General features: G+C 49.9%; 1 protein-coding gene across 12 annotated transcripts; it reads left to right on the top strand.

Moving 5' to 3' along the window:
* Positions 1-3,043: 3,043 nt before the first annotated feature.
* SRRM2 (serine/arginine repetitive matrix 2) lies at positions 3,044-21,251 on the top strand. 12 transcript variants are annotated; one of them, XR_010377641.1, is made up of 15 exons: positions 3,044-3,255; positions 6,436-6,709; positions 7,607-7,714; positions 7,893-8,057; positions 8,229-8,306; positions 8,741-8,803; positions 8,907-8,939; positions 9,151-9,201; positions 9,372-9,464; positions 10,140-10,332; positions 11,409-18,103; positions 18,847-19,134; positions 19,465-20,090; positions 20,233-20,346; positions 20,464-20,483. XR_010377641.1 is itself a non-coding variant. In XM_064478368.1 (15 exons), exons 2-15 carry the CDS (start codon positions 6,468-6,470, stop codon positions 20,670-20,672), a joined length of 8,247 nt encoding a protein of 2,748 aa, XP_064334438.1. In that variant the 5' UTR covers positions 3,044-3,255; positions 6,436-6,467; the 3' UTR covers positions 20,673-21,251. The 12 variants fall into 12 exon arrangements, 2 of the variants coding, with proteins under 2 accessions (XP_064334438.1, XP_064334439.1); XR_010377642.1 differs by having other exon boundaries at positions 19,465-20,108; positions 20,464-20,481; XM_064478368.1 differs by lacking the exon at positions 19,465-20,090 and adding an exon at positions 20,663-21,251 and having other exon boundaries at positions 20,464-20,577.
* Positions 21,252-21,272: the final 21 nt, after the last annotated feature.

Here is a 21,272-nt window from a genome sequence, read left to right as displayed (position 1 = left end):
AATTTATCCCTTTCTACCCTCTCCCTGCATGGTAACCATAAGTTTATTTTCTGTTTGTGAGTCTGTTTCTGTTTTATAAATAAGTTCATTTGTGTCTTTTTTTATTTGTTTTAGATTCCACATATAAGTCATATCATATGGTATTTTTCATTCTCTTTGTGGCTTACTTCACTTAGAATAGATGATCTTTGGGTCCATCCATGTTGCTGCAAATGGCATTATTTTATTATTTTTTATGGCTGAGTAGCATTTCATTATATAAATATACTGCAACTTCTTTATCCAGTCATCTGTCGATGGTTATCTGGGTTGTTTCCATGTCTTGGCTATTGTATATAGTATTGCTATAAACATTGGGGTGCATGTATCTTTTTTAATTAGAGTCTCCTCTGGGTACATGCCCAGGAGTGGGATTGCTGATCAATGGACAATGATGATCAATATGGTAACTCTATTTTTAGTTTTTTAAGGAACCTCCATACTGTTCTCCATAGTGGCTGCACTAAACTACATTCTCACCAACAGTATAGGAGGGTTCCCTTTCTTCACACCCTCTCCAGCATTTACTGTTTGTGGACTTTTTAGTGATGGCCATTCTGACTGGTGTGAGGTGATACCTCATTGTAGTTTTGATTTGCATTTCTCTGATAATTAGTGATTTGAATATAGTATTTAAATAGAACAGATACCCTCAAGCTAAAGAAAAAAAGAACTCTAACCAAATAGACTTTTTTTTTTTAAAGAATAATGGATGAACAATCTTGAAGATACTTTTTGGAATTCTAGGATTGAGCAAACAAGTAAACATATTGGGGAAATGGAAGCCAAGTTCTTCACAGTTGGAGAATGGTGTTACAAATGTGGATAAAGAGAAGAATGGAATACACTCTGCAGCATTAGATTGGAATTGGGGATATGAGTATAAACTTTTGGACATATACATCTCAAGCATTTTTCAGCTCTATCCTTCAAGAAGGCCTAAAAGTAACTTCTTTACTTTTGACACCACAGTAACTACAAGTACATCTAGAACCAAGATCTTAAGTTTCTAAATACAATTTCCAGTAGGTAATTTTTTTTTTTTAATTACTTAAACTAGATATTCTATGTTAGAGGAACCTGGTTGACTCCTTCTTAACAAAATGATCAAGGTCAGGTCAAAGTCAGTGTCATCAGTAATTGGAATTATTGGGCAAGATGTATGTCTTCCGACTCTGCACTGAGAATGCATATCACTTCCGTGGTCTTCCTGCCAAAAGCGTCTAATCTGAATTTAAACGTGATGAAACATCAGACAAACCCAAACTGAGGGGCATTCTACAAAATAAATGGCTTGTATCCTTAAATGGCAATGTCATGACGTACAAAGATCAGAAACTGTTCCAGATTAAAGGACAGGTCAACTGAATGCAACATGCGTGATTCTGAATTTTCTTTGGCTATTAAGGATATTATCAGAACAACTGATAACACCTCCATCGTCTGTAGATTATAGTATTTCAATATTACTTTCCTTATTTTTTAAAACGGTAGTCTGGTTAGGTAAGGGAATCCTTAGCTGTCCCCATAGGAAAAGGAGAGTAACACCTACCCCACGGGGTTGTCATGCGAGTTTAATGCAGTGATTCCTGATCAGAATTTAGCACAAAATGTTCAGTAAATACAGTGAAGAGTATCATTGGGAATTTGGTTACAAGAAAGGGTCTCACTGAAAGTGGTGGGTTTTAAGAAACCAGCAAACTCAACCTCAACCTCAGAAATACCAGCTTAAGCCCCAAAAGACAAAGGCTTTCCCACTTTGCCATAAATTACTCAGCTCATGGAAGCAACATCCAAAGGTGCCCAAGTTCAAGGCAGGGTTAGAACAACATCCTGGGCACTGTAAGCCGAAGCTCCAGCTCCTACACAGAGCGGTGAGTCTCCCAGTTCCAGCATCTGAGATGAGTTTATCCTTCCGTGGGCAGCTTACAAAAAAAAACTGAGTAATACCAAATACAATCCCTCAAATTCAAACGGACCAGAGTTCATCAAGTAGGTGCCATATGCTGGGTACTGCTGAGAGTTCTAGACTCCACAGAAAACCAGGACCGCTCAGTGCGAGTCCGTAAGTCGGGATGAAACTTTGGCCTGCCTGAGAAGCCCAGCTTCTTTCAATTCTGCTCTGAGGGAAACTGGCTGGTTCTCAGGTTTGGGTGTGTGTGTGTTAAAACAATTAACATAAGATTCTGTAAAGGGGTGAAATATCTAAGAGCGTTTCTAACGTTTTTGTCCGCCCTGTCACGTATATAACACGTCCGAGGTTCTGAAGGAGTTAATCACATCGCTGCCTGGCCGCCTTACTCGAAGGTAACAAAAATTTTTCTCTACCGGTAGCCGGCCCTATTCAGTACCGTCTAAGCGGGTGTAAACTGCTAACACCACGGCCTGCTGGCTCGGCTTTTGGCTCGGGCCCTGGGCCAGAAGCTGGGCTCTGGGGTGTCAGGGGTGTCCGCTGGCCCGGCCGTGGGGCGGGATTCTGCCTGGTGCGGGATTCTGCCTGGTGCGGAAGGACGAGTGCGGCGCGGCCCCGCTCTCGCCCTGGGATGCCTGTGGTCACATGGAAACGGCAGTGTAGTTAGGTTCGGGCCCATCGACTCCCAACATGGGGAGACAAAATGGCGGTCGTGGGAGTGGAGGGGGAAGGGCGCAGCTACATACGGGTTCCGCGCCCCACTAGAACTACAACTCCCAGAATACTCTGGGACGAAGGCGGGAGGCCGGGGAGAGCGCTGGCGACGCTCGCGATGTCGCGTTTGCCGCGTGCCGCTTCCTCAGCGGAAACTCTCCGGAATACGCTACTTTCTCCGGTCCGCTCCCATGCCCTTACTTGCAATTGACCGTTTGGGAATCGTAGTTTTTCCATTACAGAGTTGACCCTCCTTCGGGCTTTAAAAAACTACACTTCCCGGTACAGCTTCAGCGCCTGCGCACAACGCTGCGGGGTGTACTACGGTTCCCGGCGGGCCCTGCGAAGCGCGCGGCTGCGTGCTTACGTGCTTAGTTGGTCGTGCTGACGTGCAGCGCGACCCAGGCGGGTGCGAGTGGCGCAGTCAGAGCCCGCTGCGGCCCCTGAGGAAGCGAGGAGGCGTTGGTGTCGGCAGAGGCAGACGGACAGGCGAGGCGAGGCGGCGGCTCCAGGCCCCGAGGGACTCAGGAGCTCGAGCAGCGGCAGCACCTCTCCCCCTCGGAGGCAGCGGGCGGAGGCGGCGGCGGCGGGTGAGAGGGTGAGGGAGCGCGCGAGCCGGGTGGGGGAGGGGCGGCGGCCCCGGCGCCAGGCCAAAGCCCGCGGAGAACGGCCTAGGCCGCCGCGCGCACGCGCGCTCGCCGCCCCTAGCTCGCGCGGACGTCCTCGCTCGCCTGCCTCCCCTCCCCCCTTCTCGCGGCTCCTGTCGCGCGCGTGCTCTTATTTCCCTCCCCCTCCCCCATGGCAACGGCGCGCGCCGCCGACTGCACTTGGACTCGCGCGCGTCCTCTGCGAGGAAGAGCGAGCGCGCGACTCGGTTTCTCGCCTCCCCGAGGCGTGCGACCGAGGAGGCCTTCCTGCAGCTGTCCTTTCCGACATTTTCTCGGCGGGAAGGGGGCTGCGGCGGCGGCGATTCTGCCCCCGTATCCTTTCCCCCTCGCCTCTCCCGCTTCTGGCCTACCCGTCCCTCCTGGCGACCTGTGGTCCGGTCCTGAGCCACCGAGACTGCGGGGCGCCGCGCAGCCCCCTCCCCCATCCCTCAAGGCCGAAAATAGGTCTTGGCCGCTCTGCTAATGCAGAGAAGGCCTTGAACTAGATGCCCGGGAGAATGAGACCGTTTGGACTCGTTACTGTCCGCCGTGAAGTGTTAGAGAAAGCGCTAAACCTTTAAAAAAAAATACGCACTAAGCTTAGATGTGTAAAGGCGGTCATGTGCTCCTTTTTTTCTTACACTTTTCATCATCTTCCCAAAAGTTATGTGAAAGCTGGGGACGAGGCTTTTGGAGCCCTTCCTTAAGAAGAAAAGTCTGGACTTTGTCATTATTTGGCATACAGCTCTTCTAAGCCTTGGTTTCCACTCAAACGCTTATGAAAGATCTCCTGGGTCAAAAAAAATTGAGAAGTGTTTTGTTGTCTTTCTTCTTAAGTGTGGGAGTCTAGGTTTCTTTTTAAGTTAGTGTTTTAGCTTTCTGGATTCTGTAATGTCCACTCAGCTGTTAAAGTGCCCCAGTGCTGAGCTTGCTGTGCTTATTTAGATCCATTTTCCTGCACACTCCTCTCCCTTTTTGGTGCGTTTTCCCCCTCGATACCGTGATACTGAATTTCAAGACTCCCTTCTATTTCGTTATTTTGGCATTGTGATGATTTTCCAACAGAAAAAAAAAATTGCTTTTTTTTTTTGCAGCTTCCTTTTATTTTCTGCTTTTAGCTTGGGTGACTTTTGCATACCCACAGTCCCTGGCCTGCAGCTTATGAATCCCTGTTTTATAAAATTGCCTGGTTTTGGTGATTTGTGTGTGCATTGTTGATATCCTCCGTCCGTTTTTGTTTTTGTTTTTAGTGTTTTGAGCACTGTCTTGGATGCTGTAGTATTTATGTGGGTTTTTTTTTTTAAGCACATTCCCTGAAAGTTTAACCTACTGTGACTTAATACCCTTTGCTTAATGGTTTTCCTTCTCCAAGGAGTGGGAGGATTATTGTGTGAGGTGGTATGGAAGTGTGGGTGAATGGTTATGCTGAAGAATTAATTGCAGGTCAGAAGCATTTTGCAAGGGCAGCAGAAACTAGGTGGGGTATAGAGAACCAAAGGAGACCTAGGTTTAGAGTGGGGAGGATTGGTATTTGAGAAAAAGTGAGGGTTGGAAGATTTCTTGTGTGATAAATATTTCATTTCTTCACACAATTCCATTTGCCTTCCCTAGATTTAGCTTCATCTGTCACTCTTTATTCTAGTTTGGCTATATTTTTAAAAATTTTACTTCTCTGGAGTATGCTACAGGAAGTGGGCAGGGATCCAGCCTTAGAGTTTGGGGGTAGGGAGCTCCAAACTGTGCTAGAGTTGGGCTGTCTCCCTTTCATTCAACATTTTCCTGAACTTTGAGAGAGGACTTAAATGTATTTTTCCTATTATTTGTATGATGTTTCTTCTGGAATTTTTAAAAATAAAGCCTTCCCTTTTATCCAGTTCTGTTTTTTTCCCTCTACTTCACTAATCTCTCCACTTTATTCTTTGAGTTCTTCCCTGGGGTTGTTTTCCCTCATACATTTCCCCTGTGAAACTATCTTCGACAGGATGAGTTGGAGAAAGAAATAATAGTATATATAGCAAGAGAAAGTAGTAGAGTATGTGTAGTCAAGAATTCTGATCAGAAAAATTAGAGTCTGAGGGCTCTTCAGAATCTTGCTGGGGTTGGGATAGATTGAGAGGATAGAATGTGGTGGTAGGCACGTGATAACACGTGAGAGGGTTAAGGCAGGGCTGGAAAACTAGAAAGTGAGATAACAGGACTGTTAGGGAAAGCTGACAGTTTGACTTTAATGAAAGTGAGGTATAAAAAGTGGGAGTTTTCTGAGTACGTATAGGAGAAGGAATGTAGAGAAGGTATGGGGATAGTTGGAACAGAGGAGGCTGGTGTGATGTGTTTAAAGCATTGAGTTGAAAACCAGTACTATTTAAAAGGAGCAAGGTGAGCTGCAAATCACGTGAGAAATTCTATTGGGAAGGAATTTGAGGGAATACATATCAGTCAGTATAGTTGATAGGAAATGGCTCCTTGAGAGGCGAAGGCTAAGAGGATAACATCCAAGGTTCATGTGTTTCTGATGTTCATGCTGGTGTTTAGTCTGGTCATGAGGCTGCACAGGACACTTTCGGTTTATCTTAAACAATCAGTCTGCCTGTTTGGATATCTAGGGGCTGTTCAGTTTTTATTCATAATTTAAGGCTATCTTTAGGGTAGCCTGAAATCCATAGGTCAGTTTTTGGAGGAGTCTTTAGACTTGGACTGCAGGCCCTTGGGTGCCACAGATCTTTGGTGTTTGTTCTTCCCTGTTTGGAGGCCTCAGTTAGTCACCAGAGGTTAGGAGTTAGAGTGGTTGGTGAGGATATTGCTTGTGCTTATTGGGGCCAAAGGAGAGTAAGGGACAGTGTGGAGAAACTTGGGAGAAATAGAATCTTTGGGATGTGAAAGAAAATCTAGGTGCAAGCAGGAATGGCGCTTGCACACTGAGGGAAACGGTTATCTGGTGGAAAGAAAAGTTTGGGAAGGATGAAGAAGGGATTTTGTTAGGAGACCAGGAAGATAATGCAGCTAAAAGAGGTTTAGTGTGGAGATACATATTGAAATAGGGTTGAAGAAGAACAGGGATTTGTGGGTGGTAAGTGGTTAGTTTGGGGCCAGGGGCCTGACCCGTGTCTCCCCGCTCCCCTTCAGGAGCGGTGGTGCCCCCCCCCGGGCACGGGGCCATGTACAACGGGATCGGGCTGCCGACGCCCCGGGGCAGCGGCACCAACGGCTACGTCCAGCGCAACCTGTCCCTGGTGCGGGGCCGCCGGGGTGAGCGGCCTGACTACAAGGGAGAGGAGGAACTGCGGCGCCTGGAGGCTGCCCTGGTGAAGCGGCCTAATCCTGACATCCTGGACCACGAGCGCAAGCGGCGCGTGGAGCTGCGATGCCTCGAGCTGGAGGAGATGATGGAAGAGCAGGGGTGAGGGAGGGCTGGGGGAGAGCCAAGCACTGAGTGAGTGCAGAGCTGGGGGTGTTAGGTGGGATATGTAGGGAGCTTAGGGCTGGTTGAAAGAGGCCTGAGAGGAGTTGTAGGAGGGGAGGAGGTAAAGGAGCTAGCAAAGTGAAAGGAGTTAAGGGACAGTTCAAAGTGGGAGATGGAGAAACTGTGTCTAGGACATAAGAGGGAAAGTGAGGGAGTCTGAATTAGTTAGATGGAGGCACACGGGGAAAGAGGGAGGCCACTGAGAAACAAAAATGTGCTTTAAGGGAGAGGTGGGAAAGCAGACCAAGCAAGAGACAAGAGTTAGATAAGTTGAAGCTGATACGTGTTGTCATTGGTAGAGAAAAAGGAAGGTAAATGGATTTAAGGATTGAGGCCTTGGAGAATAGCAAAGGCAGGAAAACAGGGAGGAGTAATACCTGGAAAAGGGGATCATGGGTTGGGTAGGAAAGTGAAATTTTGGAAAAGGAGCACATTCAGGTAGAAAACCTTTTAGAGCAGTGGTTTTCAAACTTCAGCAGTGGTTCCCCTTTTAAACAACGCACATTACTTTGGAATCCCAGGAAATGAAAGATCTGTTCTTGTTGAAGTTGGGGAGGAACACCTGGAACTCTGCCTGCTTAACTTTTCTCTCTTGACCCCTGGAGTGTAGCATGTTTAAAATCCACTGTTCTAGAGGGTGTAGTAAGTGGAGGGATGAAAGATGACAGGAATAGAGCAGGATTTAATAGAAGGGCCCTTTGGGTGACAGTGAATGAAAAATTCTGTGTGTGCATGGAGAGGGAAGGGATCCTGCTGGGAATGAGGGAACTGTAAACGTGGGACTGGGGAAGAGTGTCTAGTCAGACTCTAACCCTGAAGGGATTTATTCTTTAGGTACGAGGAACAGCAAATTCAGGAAAAAGTGGCGACCTTTCGACTCATGTTGCTGGAGAAGGATGTGAACCCTGGGGGCAAGGAGGAGACCCCAGGGCAGAGGCCATCGTGAGTGTTTTCCTCTCTCGATTTTCTCGGGACTCTATTCTGCTGCTTTTGCTCTCCTCTCCTTTAGACTGTCTCCCTGCTCTCATCTCCGTTTTCCCGTGCCCTGACTACAGTTGTATGAATATGACTCTGCTTTTTACTCTTATCTCCTTCAGACCTTTGACCTTTTCTCCTCTAGGGTAACTGAGACTCACCAGTTGGCAGAATTGAATGAGAAGAAGAATGAGCGACTCCGGGCTGCCTTTGGCATCAGTGATTCCTATGTGGATGGCAGCTCCTTTGATCCTCAGCGTCGTGCTCGAGAAGCTAAACAACCAGCTCCTGAGCCTCCCAAACCGTACAGGTACACAAGACAAAGAAACCAGTGTCAGTTTCTCTTAATTCTAAGCACTAAGTGCTTTTTTTTTTTGGTGGACTATTTCTTCCCAGAATCTTCAGATTTTGTTTTTCTGAAGTTGAAATGTTTAAGAAAATTTGTCTTAGCACCCACCTCTGCCTCTTCATCTTTTTCCAGCCTTGTTCGGGAGTCTAGCAGTTCTCGCTCACCAACCCCAAAGCAAAAGAAGAAGAAAAAGAAGAAAGATAGAGGACGGTAAGTTAGTTGGAAAGTTATTCTAGTAGCCAGAGGACCAATCCTGTCATGTTCTGTTTCTGGAAATAGAATTTTTGTTTCTAGGAAGCAGGAGAGAATTGTCAGAAAATTTGGAGAAGAGGGAGTTACCATTTAAGTCTTAGTCAGGAGAGGTAATGTGTGCAGCTTTAGGAGGGAATGGTTGATTCTGCAGTTCTTTCAATAAGGACTATCGGCAGAATTTTGGATTTTTTTTTTTTTCCCCATTTTGAGGTTTGTCGATGTAATAGGAGGTACTTAACGCTTCTTGGAGAATAAATAGTTCTGGGCTTAGGTCTGGCATATTGATGCTGTTCGAGTTGTTCTGTGCTTTAGAAGCCTTTTCTTGGGATTGATTATGAGTAAGTGGGCCAGGGAAGGAGCCAAGCTGAATAACTGTCTCATCTCATTTTTAGCAGGTCAGAGAGCAGCTCTCCTCGACGAGAGAGGAAGAAGAGCTCTAAGAAGAAGAAGCACAGGTATGAGGTGGGATTATGTGGAGTAATTGGAGAAGTTTGGTAAGTCTAGGCATAGATAGTGGTTTATGTTTTTTTTTTAATTAATTTATTTTTAAACCAACAGGTCAGAATCTGAATCCAAGAAACGGAAGCATAGGTAAGAGCTCTTTGTGGCGGGGAAACATGGTGGCATGTGGAACCCTGAGCCATTGCTTGATGCCCTTACTTGCTCTCCGGGGGGTTTCTTTTTCTTGAAGTAAAGATCAGTCTGTTCCTTGATTTCCTGCTGTCAGAAACTCTTTTCATTTCACTTTTGATTTTCTTTCTTTAAAAATTACTATTTTAAATAATCTTGCTTTATTTCCCAGGTCTCCTACTCCAAAGAGCAAACGTAAATCTAAGGATAAGAAACGGAAGCGGTGAGTGAATTTGTGAATTAGAGTGGAATTTGCTTAAGGGGTAGTTGAATGCACCTGGGGGATAGGGTAGACTCAGTCATGCCCCTTGCTGGTAAAGGGTTGAGGGCTGGATGAAGGGGATCCAGTACATGTGTGACAGTACCCTGAGCTGTGGTGTGGTCTCCCATCAGGTCTCGAAGTACAACACCAGCCCCCAAGAGCCGGCGGGCCCACCGTTCAACTTCTGCTGACTCTGCTTCCTCTTCCGATACTTCCCGCAGTCGGTAAGGGGTGGTCCAGGAGGAAGGGAGGGAGAGGGACTTGTGGGTTAATCAATTTAATATTTATTGAGCGCCCACGGTGTGCTAGGCGCTGCACAGACCATTCGGAAGACACGGTCCCTGCCCTCTAGGAGCTGACAGGCTAAAGCAACAGGATGGACAGACATATACATTTCCCCTTCTCTTTTTTTTGTTTTTGTTTTTTTTTTGTTTGTTGTTTTAAATTTTGTTATTTTTTGTTCTGTTCTGATGTATATGGACTGCCAGAATAGGGGGGGTGGTGGTTTGTTCGTGGTGTCTGGGGGAGGAAGGAATCCTTACCCCGGCTTCCTTAATCGGGGAAGGCTTCCTGAAGGAGGTGGGCTCCGAGGTGAGTTGTAAATGAAGTGGGTAGGGAATGGACTGGGTGGAGGGTTTGGGGAGGTTTGGGGGAGGTGAAGATAAAGGGGTGATAAAGGGGTAGAGGGAGAACATTTGGGGGAATTGTTGAGAAGAGAAGGAACAAAGTGAACTGGACTTAAATTTCGATGTGAGGGATTTGAATCTTATGAATGAGAGAAGGCTTTTTGGAAAAGGGTTGTAGTCAGGAAAGGTGGAAGGGAGCTGGGGAGGGGGTTTTCCTGTGCTCCCCTGAACTGATTTCCTTTCTCTCCTCCCATCCTCAATTACCTCCCTCAGGTCTCGAAGTGCTGCAGCTAAAACTCATACAGCTACCTTGACTGGGCGAAGTCCTTCCCCTGCTTCTGGGCGTCGAGGGGAGGGAGATGCCCCTTCCAGGGAACCAGGTACCACCAACACAGGACAGCCTAGTAGCCCAGAGCCTTTTACAAAGCCTAGCAGCCCTTATGAAGACAAAGATAAAGACAAGGAGGTATGTTCCCCAGTTGATGGTTGTTCATTAGGTTGCAGGGTGTGGACTTAGGATAGGTGTTCGAAGTGAAGGAAAGAAGGAAGAGCTGATTAAGAGAAATGAAATCAGTTTTGTTTTCTGCATTCTTCTCTCAGTTATTCATAAAGTTCTTTTTTGCATCTGCAAATCTTTCAGAATTGTGGCTTTCAAATTTAATTGGATATAATAGGTTTTTCATCACTATTCTGTTTATATGTGTACCTAGGTAGAACTTGAACAAAAAAATTTTTATAAACATTCAACTTTACTGCTTACCATGTCTCTAGTATCTGTTTCATTAAGTGCTGGTTGTGTCTCATTAAAATTTTTCAACTCAACCGTTGCTGCTTACAGTCTGAAAATACTACTTTAGAAAGGTCTTTTCAGTACCTGTTCTTTTATACTTGTTATTCTAATTTAAGCCCTAATCGTGTTTTCTTCCCTCAACTATAACAGTATATTTTTAATTGTTCTTTGCTAAACTTGTAGCTCTCCTGTCTGTTTCCCATGTTATCCAGAGTTGCTTTTCCAAACTATAAATTGAATCACCTGAGAAACTTAATTTGCTTCTTACCATTCTTGACTTATGTTTAAGGCTTTTGTGAGTTTTTCTTTTTTTATATTTTCCTGTATGTCATCTTCGTTTTTAGAGTCACATAAATCATGTTTTCAAGTCTTTGTCTTTATTTTTTTACTTCAGTAGTTGTTTTTTAAGAGTGAAGTCAGCCATTTGGGGAAATTACTTTGTCTTCATTTTAAAATTTTAAAATAACCTTTTTTCTGCACTCAGCATTATATGGTTATCTTGTGAAATGTAGCACATTCTGTTTTTCTTTAGTCTGTAAAATTCTTGAGATCCGAATCTTCTGTTTCTTTTTTGTGCTCTGTGATCTCTTGTTATTGAATGAAAATGACTGCCTGTGGTGAGGAAAAGGATCAGTTAGTATGATGGGATGTGTGGAGGAAAAGTTTCATTGAAAAGGGTGTTGGGATTTTACAGGGGTGAAGAAGTTTTGGTGCTTACATACCCCTATCCCTACTCTCTTTTCTACTCTTAGAAATCTGCAGTTCGACCTAGTCCCTCTCCGGAAAGGAGCAGCACAGGGCCAGAACCATCTGTTCCCACTCCGCTCCTTGCTGAGCAACATGGCGGCTCCCCACAACCCCATGCAGCTATCCCCTTAAGTCAGGAGCCAGTGAACCCCCCATCTGAGGCTTCCCCTATTCAGGGACATTCACCACCTAAGTCTCCTGAGAAACTTCCCCAGTCTTCTTCAGAGAGCTGCCCACCATCCCCTCAACCTACCAAAGTTTCTCGGCATGCCAGCTCTTCCCCTGAAAGCCCTAAACCCACACCAGCTCCAGGGTCCCGCCGAGAGATTTCTTCTTCTCCTGCATCCAAGAGTCGCTCACATGGCCGAACAAAACGGGATAAGTCACATTCTCATACTCCTCGTAGGGTGGGAAGGTCCCGTAGCCCCACCACCACTAAGAGGGGGAGATCTAGGTCTCGAACCCCTACTAAGAGAGGTCATTCTCGGTCCCGGTCCCCTCAGTGGCGTAGGTCCCGGTCTGCACAGAGGTGGGGACGATCTAGAAGTCCTCAGCGACGTGGCCGCTCTAGGTCTCCTCAGCGACCAGCCTGGTCCAGGAGCAGAAATACCCAGAGAAGAGGCAGGTCTAGATCAGCAAGGCGAGGGAGGTCACACTCTAGATCCCCTGCCACTAGGGGTAGATCTCGGTCTAGAACACCAGCCCGGAGGGGCAGGTCTCGGTCTAGGACACCCGCTAGACGGAGATCACGATCTAGAACACCCACTAGGCGCAGGTCTCGGTCTAGAACACCAGCCCGGAGGGGCAGGTCTCGGTCTAGGACACCTGCTAGGCGCAGATCTAGGACCCGATCACCGGTACGACGGAGGTCTCGTAGTAGATCACCAGCCAGGAGAAGTGGCAGGTCTCGATCTAGAACCCCAGCCAGACGTGGCAGGTCTCGGTCTAGAACCCCAGCCAGACGTGGCAGGTCACGGTCTAGAACCCCGGCCAGACGAAGTGGTCGGTCACCGTCTAGAACCCCAGCCAGGAGAGGGAGATCTCGATCTAGGACACCAGCAAGACGAGGACGATCCCGTAGTAGAAGTCTAGTTAGACGGGGAAGATCCCATTCTAGAACACCACAAAGAAGAGGCAGGTCTGGTTCATCATCGGAGCGGAAGAACAAATCTAGAACGTCACAGAGGAGCAGGTCCAACTCAAGCCCAGAAATGAAAAAATCTCGAGTTTCTTCGAGGCGGAGCAGGTCTCTCTCTTCACCAAGGTCCAAACCAAAATCCCGCTTGTCTTTGAGGCGAAGTCTTTCAGGGTCCTCTCCACGCCCTAAACAAAAGTCTCAGACACCAAGGCGCAGTCGCTCTGGGTCATCCCAGCCTAAAGCTAAATCTAGAACACCACTAAGGCGAAGTCGCTCTGGTTCTTCTCCGCCTCCTAATCAGAAATCTAAAACACCATCAAGACAAAGTCATTCCAGTTCATCTCCTCATCCTAAAGTGAAATCTGGAACACCCCTGCAGCAAGGGTCTGTAACAAGTCCTCAGGCAAATGAACAATCTTCAACACCACAAGGACGGAGCCGTTCTGAATCATCGCCTGACCCTGAGGTGAAGTCTAGGACCCCTTTGAGACATAGCTGCTCTGGGTCGTCTCCTAGAGTGAAATCTAGCACACCTCTAAGACGGAGCAGATCTGGATCGTCATCTCCACAACCCAAAGTGAAGGCGAAAACATCACCAATCCAAAGCCAGTCTGGCTCCTCTTCACCAAGTCCTAGTAGAGTAACATCTAAAACACCTCCAAGGCAAAGCAGATCAGAGTCTCCCTGCTCCAAGGTGGAATCTAGATTGTTGCAAAGACACAGCCATTCTAGATCCTCCTCTCCAGATACCAAAGTGAAACCTGGAACACCACTAAGACAGAGTCACTCAGGGTCTACTTCTCCATGCCCCAAAGTGAAGCCCCAGACTCCACCAGGGCATAACCTTCCTGGGTCAAAGTCATTGTGTTCCCAAGAGAAGTCTGAAGATTCACCAGCACAAAGTTGCTCTGGATCCTTCTCCCTCTGTCCAGGAGTAAAGTCTAGCACACCACCTGGAGAGAGCTATTTCAGTTCCTCATCTCTGCAACAGAAAGGACAATCTTCAACTTCACCGGACCCTAGATTGGGTATTTCAAGTCCAGAAATGAGACAGAGTCATTCTGAATCTCCATCTCTGCAGAGCAAATCTCAAACACCTCCTAAGGGTGGCCAGTCCAGGTCCTCATCTCCAATCACTGAGCTGGCACCCAGATCTCCAACAAGACAAGATAGAAGTGAATTGTCAGCAAGTCCTAGGCTGAAATCTGGAATGTCTCCTGAGCAGAGTAGGTCTCAGTCTGACTCTTCCCCATATCCTGCAATGGACTCTAAGTCTCTTCTGGGGCAGAGTAGATTGGAGCCTTCTGAATCTAAAGAGAATGCTGGCTTACTCCTTCAGGAAGATGTTACTGCATCATCTCCAAGACCAAAAGACAAATTGAGTCCTCCTTTGGTGCAGGATAGGCCTGAGTCCTCACCAGTACTCAAAGACACCCCTAGAACACCATCAAGGGAAAGCGGTGGTGTTGGGTCATCTCCAGATACAAGAGACCAAAGTAGTGCTTTAGCTAAGCCAAGCCAAGATGAGGAATTAATGGAGGTGGTAGAGAAATCTGAAGAATCATCAAATCAGGTCCTGCCCCATTTGTCTCCAGAACTTAAAGAAATGGCTAGAAGTAACTTTGAATCATCTGAAATAGAAGAAAGGCCTGCTGTGTCTTTGACTCTTGACCAAAGCCAGTCGCAGGTGGCTTTGGAAGAAGTCCCTGCAGTGGCCTCAACTTGGAGTGGGCCACATTTTTCTCCACAACGTAAAGAACTGTCTAACTCCCCTCCCAGGGAGAATAGCTTTGGATCACCTTTAGAATTTAAAAACTCAGGTCCTGTTGCAGAAATGAATACTGGATTTTCTCCTGAGGTTAAAGAAGATTTGCATGGACCTTTTCCTAATCAGCTAGAGACAGAACCATCTCTAGACATGAAAGAACAATCAACAAGGTCCTCCAGACACAGCAGTTCTGAGTTATCCCCAGATGCAGTGGAAAAAGCAGGAATGTCCTCAAATCAAAGTGTTTCGTCGCCAGTGCTTGATGCTATACCCAGAACACCCTCAAGGGAAAGAAGTACTTCTGCATCTTCTCCTGAACTGAAAGATGGTTTACCCAGAACCCCCTCAAGGAGAAGCAGGTCTGGGTCTTCCCCAGGCCTTAGAGATGGGTCTGGGACTCCATCAAGGCACAGCTTATCTGGGTCCTCTCCTGGAATGAAAGATATACCTAGAACACCATCCAGGGGAAGAAGTGAATGTGATTCCTCTCCAGAACCAAAGGCTTTGCCTCAGACTCCTAGGCCAAGGAGTCGTTCTCCATCATCCCCAGAACTCAACAACAAGTGTCTTACCCCCCAGAGAGAAAGAAGTGGTTCAGAATCATCAGTTGAACAAAAGACTGTGGTTAGGACTCCTCTTGGGCAGAGACGTCTGTCTGGATCTTCTCAAGAACTTGATGGGAAACCCAGTGCATCCCCTCAGGAGGGAAGTGAATCAGACTCTTCCCCGGATTCTAAAGCTAAGACACGAGTGCCACTTAGACAGAGGAGTCGCTCAGTATCATCTCCAGAGGTTGACAGCAAATCCCGGCCTTCTCCTCAGCATAGTAGGTCTGGCTCATCCCCTGAAGTTAAAGATAAGCCAAGAGCAGCACCCAGGGCGCAGAGTGGTTCTGATTCCTCTCCTGAACACAAGGTTCCTGCCCCTCGGGTCCTTCCTAGACGAAGCAGATCTGGTTCATCAAGCAAAGGCAGAGGCCCTTCTCCTGAAGGAAGCAGCAGTTCTGAGTCCTCTCCAGAACACCTTCCCAAATCCAGAACTGCTAGAAGAAGCTCTAGGTTGTCACCAGAGCCCAAGACCAAGTCTCGCACTCCACCTCGCCGTCGCAGCTCTCGATCATCTCCTGAGCTGACTAGGAAGACCAGACTCTCCCGTAGAAGCCGCTCTGCATCGTCCTCACCAGAGACTCGCTCTAGAACTCCCCCGAGACGCCGAAGGAGTCCTTCAGTTTCTTCCCCAGAGCCAGCGGAAAAGTCGAGATCCTCACGCCGGCGCCGTTCAGCTTCATCTCCACGCACAAAGACAACTTCAAGGAGAGGCCGTTCTCCTTCACCAAAGCCTCGAGGGCTCCAGAGGTCCCGTTCCCGCTCAAGGAGGGAGAAAACCAGAACAACCCGACGTCGAGATAGGTCCGGATCTTCTCAGTCAACCTCTCGGAGAAGACAGCGGAGCCGGTCAAGGTCTCGGGTAACTCGGCGCCGTAGGGGAGGCTCTGGTTACCATTCAAGGTCTCCTGCCCGGCAGGAGAGTTCCCGAACCTCCTCTCGACGTCGAAGAGGCCGCTCTCGGACACCCCCAACCAGTCGGAAGCGGTCCCGCTCACGTACATCACCAGCCCCGTGGAAACGCTCCAGGTCTCGGGCCTCTCCAGCCACTCACCGGCGATCAAGGTCCAGAACACCTCTGGTCAGCCGACGTAGGTCCAGGTCTCGGACTTCACCAGTCAGTAGGAGACGATCAAGGTCCAGGACCTCAGTGACAAGAAGAAGATCTCGATCAAGAGCTTCCCCAGTGAGTCGAAGGCGATCCAGGTCCAGAACACCACCAGTAACACGCCGTCGTTCAAGGTCCAGAACACCGACTCGCCGGCGCTCCCGTTCTAGAACTCCACCAGTGACTCGGAGAAGGTCCAGATCTAGGACTCCACCAGTAACCAGGAGGCGATCTCGAAGCAGAACCTCTCCTATTACTCGCAGAAGATCGAGATCTAGAACGTCCCCAGTCACCCGCAGGAGATCAAGATCTCGCACATCTCCAGTAACTCGAAGGCGATCCCGCTCTCGAACCTCTCCAGTGACACGCCGCCGATCTAGGTCCCGAACACCTCCAGCTATTCGGCGCCGCTCTAGGTCTCGAACCCCACTGTTGCCACGCAAGCGTTCACGGAGTCGCTCTCCGCTTGCTATTCGCCGCCGTTCTAGATCCCGTACTCCGCGAACAACTCGGGGCAAACGGTCCTTAACAAGATCTCCTCCAGCTATCCGCAGGCGTTCTGCATCTGGAAGTAGTTCTGATCGCTCACGTTCTGCTACTCCTCCAGCAACAAGAAATCATTCTGGTTCTCGAACGCCCCCGGTAGCACTCAATAGCTCCAGAATGAGCTGCTTCAGTCGTCCTAGCATGTCACCAACTCCTCTCGACCGCTGTAGATCACCTGGAATGCTCGAACCCCTCGGCAACTCTAGAACACCCATGTCTGTCCTCCAGCAAGCTGGTGGTTCCATGATGGATGGTCCAGGTCCTCGCATTCCTGATCACCCAAGAACATCTGTGCCAGAAAACCATGCTCAGTCTAGAATTGCACTTGCCCTGACGGCCATCAGTCTTGGCACTGCTCGGCCTCCTCCGTCCATGTCTGCAGCCGGCCTTGCTGCAAGAATGTCCCAGGTTCCAGCTCCAGTGCCTCTCATGAGTCTCAGAACAGCCCCAGCTGCCAGCCTTGCCAGCAGGATTCCTGCAGCCTCTGCAGCAGCCATGAACCTGGCCAGTGCCAGAACACCTGCCATCCCAGCAGCAGTGAACCTGGCTGACTCAAGAACACCAGCTGCAGCAGCAGCCATGAACTTGGCCAGCCCCAGAACAGCAGTGGCACCTTCGGCTGTCAACCTCGCTGACCCCCGTACCCCAACAGCCCCAGCTGTGAACCTAGCAGGAGCCAGAACCCCGGCTGCTTTGGCAGCTTTGAGTCTCACGGGCTCTGGCACACCCCCGACAGCTGCAAATTATCCGTCCAGCTCCAGAACACCCCAGGCTCCGGCCCCTGCAAACCTGGTGGGTCCTAGATCTGCACATGCCACAGCACCTGTGAATATTGCCAGCTCCAGAACGCCTCCAGCATTGGCCCCTGCAAACCTCAGTAGTGCTAGAATGGCTCCAGCCTTGTCTGGTGCAAACCTCACCAGCCCCAGGGTGCCTCTCTCTGCCTATGAGCGCATTAGTGGCAGAACCTCACCACCACTCCTGGACCGAGCCAGGTCTAGAACCCCACCAGGAGGCCCAGGCTCCAGAACCCCACCATCTGCCCCAAGCCAGTCTAGGATGACATCTGACCGGGCTCCCTCCCCTGCTTCTAGAATGGCCCAGGCTTCACAATCTGTTCTTCCTCCAGCTCAGGATCGGCCTAGGTCCCCTGTGCCATCTGCTTTTTCTGACCAATCCCGATCTTTGCTTGCCCAGACCACCCCTGTAGCAGGGTCTCAGTCTCTTTCCTCCGGGACGGTGGCAAAAACCACCTCCTCTGCTGGTGACCACAATGGCATGCTCTCTGGCCCTGTCCCTGGGGTGTCCCACCCAGAGGGTGGGCAACCACCTGCCTCTACGGGGGCCCAGCAGCCTTCTGCAGTGGCTGCCCTGCAGCCAGCAAAGGAGCGGCGGAGTTCGTCATCATCCTCCTCCTCTAGCTCCTCCTCTTCGTCGTCGTCATCGTCTTCGTCATCCTCCTCTTCCTCTGGCTCCAGTTCTAGCGACTCGGAGGGCTCTAGCCTTCCCACTCAACCTGAGGTAGCACTGAAGAGGTGAGGGGACTTTTAGAATTTGTCTACGGGGAAGGTTTAGGGGATGGTTGGTGGGGGTGGGGAGGGAGAAGCCCTATCCAGAGGTCCTTGGCTCTTTGAGGAGGTATGGGGACCCTGACCCTTAAGCTGGGGGTAGAAGAGAATGCTGGGTGGGGGCAGTGGTGGGGGGAGGAGTGGGACAGATAAAAGTCTCAAAAGGTTAATTCTCTAGAGGATAATGATAAGTTTTCCGTCTCTACAGAGGACAGAACTAGAGGAAATGGACTTAATTTTACAGCAGGAGGGATGGCAGTTAGACCTCAAGAGGAACTCCCTGGGCTGGAAGGATCTTCAGAGGTCATCCTATCCCTCTCCCTGCCTCCAGGCAGGACGGCCCCATCCCCAGCCAACCTTCACGCACAGAGGCCTCCCCAAGCTGCGGCTCTCCTCTCCGAGGAAGGAGACCACCCAGCTCGGCTTCCACACCTGAGCCCAGGGGCCTTATTCCTCCATCAGGGACATTCTTGAGGTTTAACCTTGATCCCTTTTGCTGCGGGCCCCAGCCTGTTGCTTGTGTTAGCAGAGGTTGGGTCAGCTGGGGCCACTGCTCTCCAGAGAATGCAATGCGCTCACCAGCTCCCGGCTTGGAGAGTTCCCAGGGCCTTTCTCAGGCACCCCTCCCCCACTGCCGTTCCTCCAGGCCAAGGAAGGTAGGGTTGGGGCTGGGGCAGCTTATCTCCTTGTAACACACTCTTCTCCCACAGGGTCCCTAGCCCCGCCCCAGCCCCAAAGGAGGCTGTTCGAGAAGGACGTCCTCAGGAGCCAACTCCAGCCAAGCGGAAGAGGCGTTCTAGCAGCTCCAGTTCCAGTTCCTCCTCTTCTTCATCATCATCCTCTTCTTCCTCCTCTTCTTCCTCCTCTTCCTCCTCTTCTTCCTCCTCTTCCTCCTCCTCTTCCTCCTCTACTTCTTCCTCCCCTTCCCCTGCTAAGCCTGGTCCTCAGGCCTTGCCCAAACCTGCAAGCCCCAAGAAGCCACCCCCTGGTGAGCGGAGGTGAGTGCTGCCTTGTTTGAGATGGAAGGGGTGGGATGTGACCCTGGGGTGTGAGATCCCTGTTGGGCTGTCTTACGTGGACTGTGGTGTCTGGTTGTATGGGAGAAGTTGGGCTCTTCTCTCCCTGCTACTCCATTGTGCCCTGTTCTGGCAGAGGGCTGTACCATCAAAGTGAGTGCTCAGGCCAGAATTGGGAGTCATAGGTTCCTTCCTCTCCCTACCCCTAACATGCTCCCAGGTTCCAGGGATTCTAGCTTTTAAGTCTCCCTGTTGCTACAGCCAGGCCTCTCTGGTCTGGCCACCGTCATCTTCTCCGGACTCTATCCACAGCCTCTTCCCTGTCTCCCTGCCTCCACGCCATTCTCTTCCACACGTAGCCAGAGGGATCTTTCTAAAACGCACATCTGGTTACTCCCTTCACTCCACAAATCCTTCCGGGACGCCCTGTGGCCTGCAGGATAAAGCCCCACCTCTGCGGGAATGGCGTGTGAGGCTCTTCACCAACTGGCCTTGCCTGCCCTGTGTTCTCCTCTCCTGCCCGCCCCCCACACATGCCCTGTGCTCCAGCCACACTCAGCGCCTTGCAGTCTAAGGAGAACCCCATGCCTTTGGACATGCTGTTCCTCCTGCCTGGAATTCCCTTGTCCGCCTGGTGAACTCCTCGTTCTGCAAGACTCCGCTCAAACAGCACCTTCAAGAAGACTACCCTGCCCCTTCCCTGCCCCGCCCTGCCCCATCCCCTCCCCACGTCTCCCTCCCCTGGGTCCCCTGACCCATGTATATCAGTCCTTCGGGGCTGCTTCCCACACACGGGGCCAAGCAAGCCTCCCTTGGCCTGCCTTCACCATCAGACTGAGTCCCTCCAAGGGCAGGGACTGTCTTTATCTTTGCCTCCCCCCGCTGCACCCTGTACCCCGCCCGTTCGGGCACTCGGTGGATGGTGTGCGGGCGGATGGGTGAGTGAGCGGACGAAGGTGGGTCTGAGGTTGGCCCCGTGTGGTATGAGGTTTGGTGGTCAGGACCTGGGGTGGTGGTCCTGAGTGCTGGCTGGTGGGTTTGGAAGAGAGCGGCACTATGGGGACCTACTCTGATTCCTAGGTCCCGCAGCCCCCGGAAGCCAATAGACTCTCTTCGGGACTCCCGGTCCCTCAGCTACTCGCCTGCCGAGCGCCGCGGCTCCTCACCCCAGCCCTCGCTACGAGACCAGCAGAGGTAGGGTAGCCAGTGTGTCTCAGTCTGGCCACCACTGACTAATGAATTTTTGAGGGCCCAATGTGCCAGGGGTTGGTGGTGCCCTGTACATGGACTCATGTCTGTTGTTCACTGCAGCAACAGCGAGCGGGGTTCCCGGAGAGGCCAGCGTGGGGACAGCCGCTCCCCAGGCCACAAGCGCAGGAGGGAGACACCTAGTCCCCGTGCATCTGCCCGGCACCGGTCCTCCAGGTCTGTCTTAGTCACACTCTAGGGTTGGGTTCCCTTCCTAGAGTTCCAGGCTTGCCTCCGCATTGATAACTCGCTTCTGTTTCAGGTCTCCGTGAATCTTTTTGGGGGAAATCCACCACACCCCAAGTTCTGGAGCCACAGGGAGTGCCCCCTTTCACCCCAGCAGAGCCGTGGGAGGGGTCCTTGTCTGCCCACCCCCTCCCTGAACCCTGGCAGCACCTTGTGAGGAGGACTCCCTTCTTTCCCTCCCTCTTCCTTTTTTTGTTTTTTGTTTTTTTTTTTTTGTTCCTGTGAAATGTTACTCTGTGAGTTTTTCCTGGTTCACATGTTTTGGGGGGTTTAGGGTGGGTGGGAATGAGAATGGGAGTTGTGGGAGGGGAGAATACAGCTTGGAACTCCCAGCTCTTGAGTTAGAAAGGGCCTGGGAAACACTGCCCCCCTTTTATCCTCAAGTTTCTTGGGGGGGGAAATGAAGGTTTGGGTCTTGGGAACCTGAGTGAGGTATTCCTGGAAGAGGCAGGAATTGAAATTAGTTGGCCTTTCCTGGCCTCCCAGTAAGTTTGTGGCCCCCTCCCCCCAACTTTTCTTCACGTTTCTTAAAGGCATTTTGGTTTTTTAAAATCTGTACAGCAAGAGCAACTTTTTCTGTCAAATAAAAATGAGAAATGCAGTAACTGGGTCTACAGACTGTTTAT

This window comes from Camelus dromedarius, chromosome 24, assembly GCF_036321535.1.
Source record: "Camelus dromedarius isolate mCamDro1 chromosome 24, mCamDro1.pat, whole genome shotgun sequence".
In the NCBI taxonomy this organism is placed as follows: Eukaryota; Metazoa; Chordata; class Mammalia; order Artiodactyla; family Camelidae; genus Camelus; species Camelus dromedarius.
Note: the sequence above shows the minus strand (reverse complement) of the source record. Positions and strands in the feature narration are given on the sequence as shown.

Coding starts and splice junctions, on each gene's coding strand:
- SRRM2 (XM_064478368.1), top strand. CDS start 6,468: ATGTACAACGGGATCGGGCTGCCGACGCCCCGGGGCAGCGGCACCAAC. Junction 8,940..9,150: donor TCCAAGAAACGGAAGCATAG/GTAAGAGCTCTT, acceptor TTTATTTCCCAG/GTCTCCTACTCCAAAGAGCA. Junction 19,135..20,232: donor CCACCCCCTGGTGAGCGGAG/GTGAGTGCTGCC, acceptor TCTGATTCCTAG/GTCCCGCAGCCCCCGGAAGC.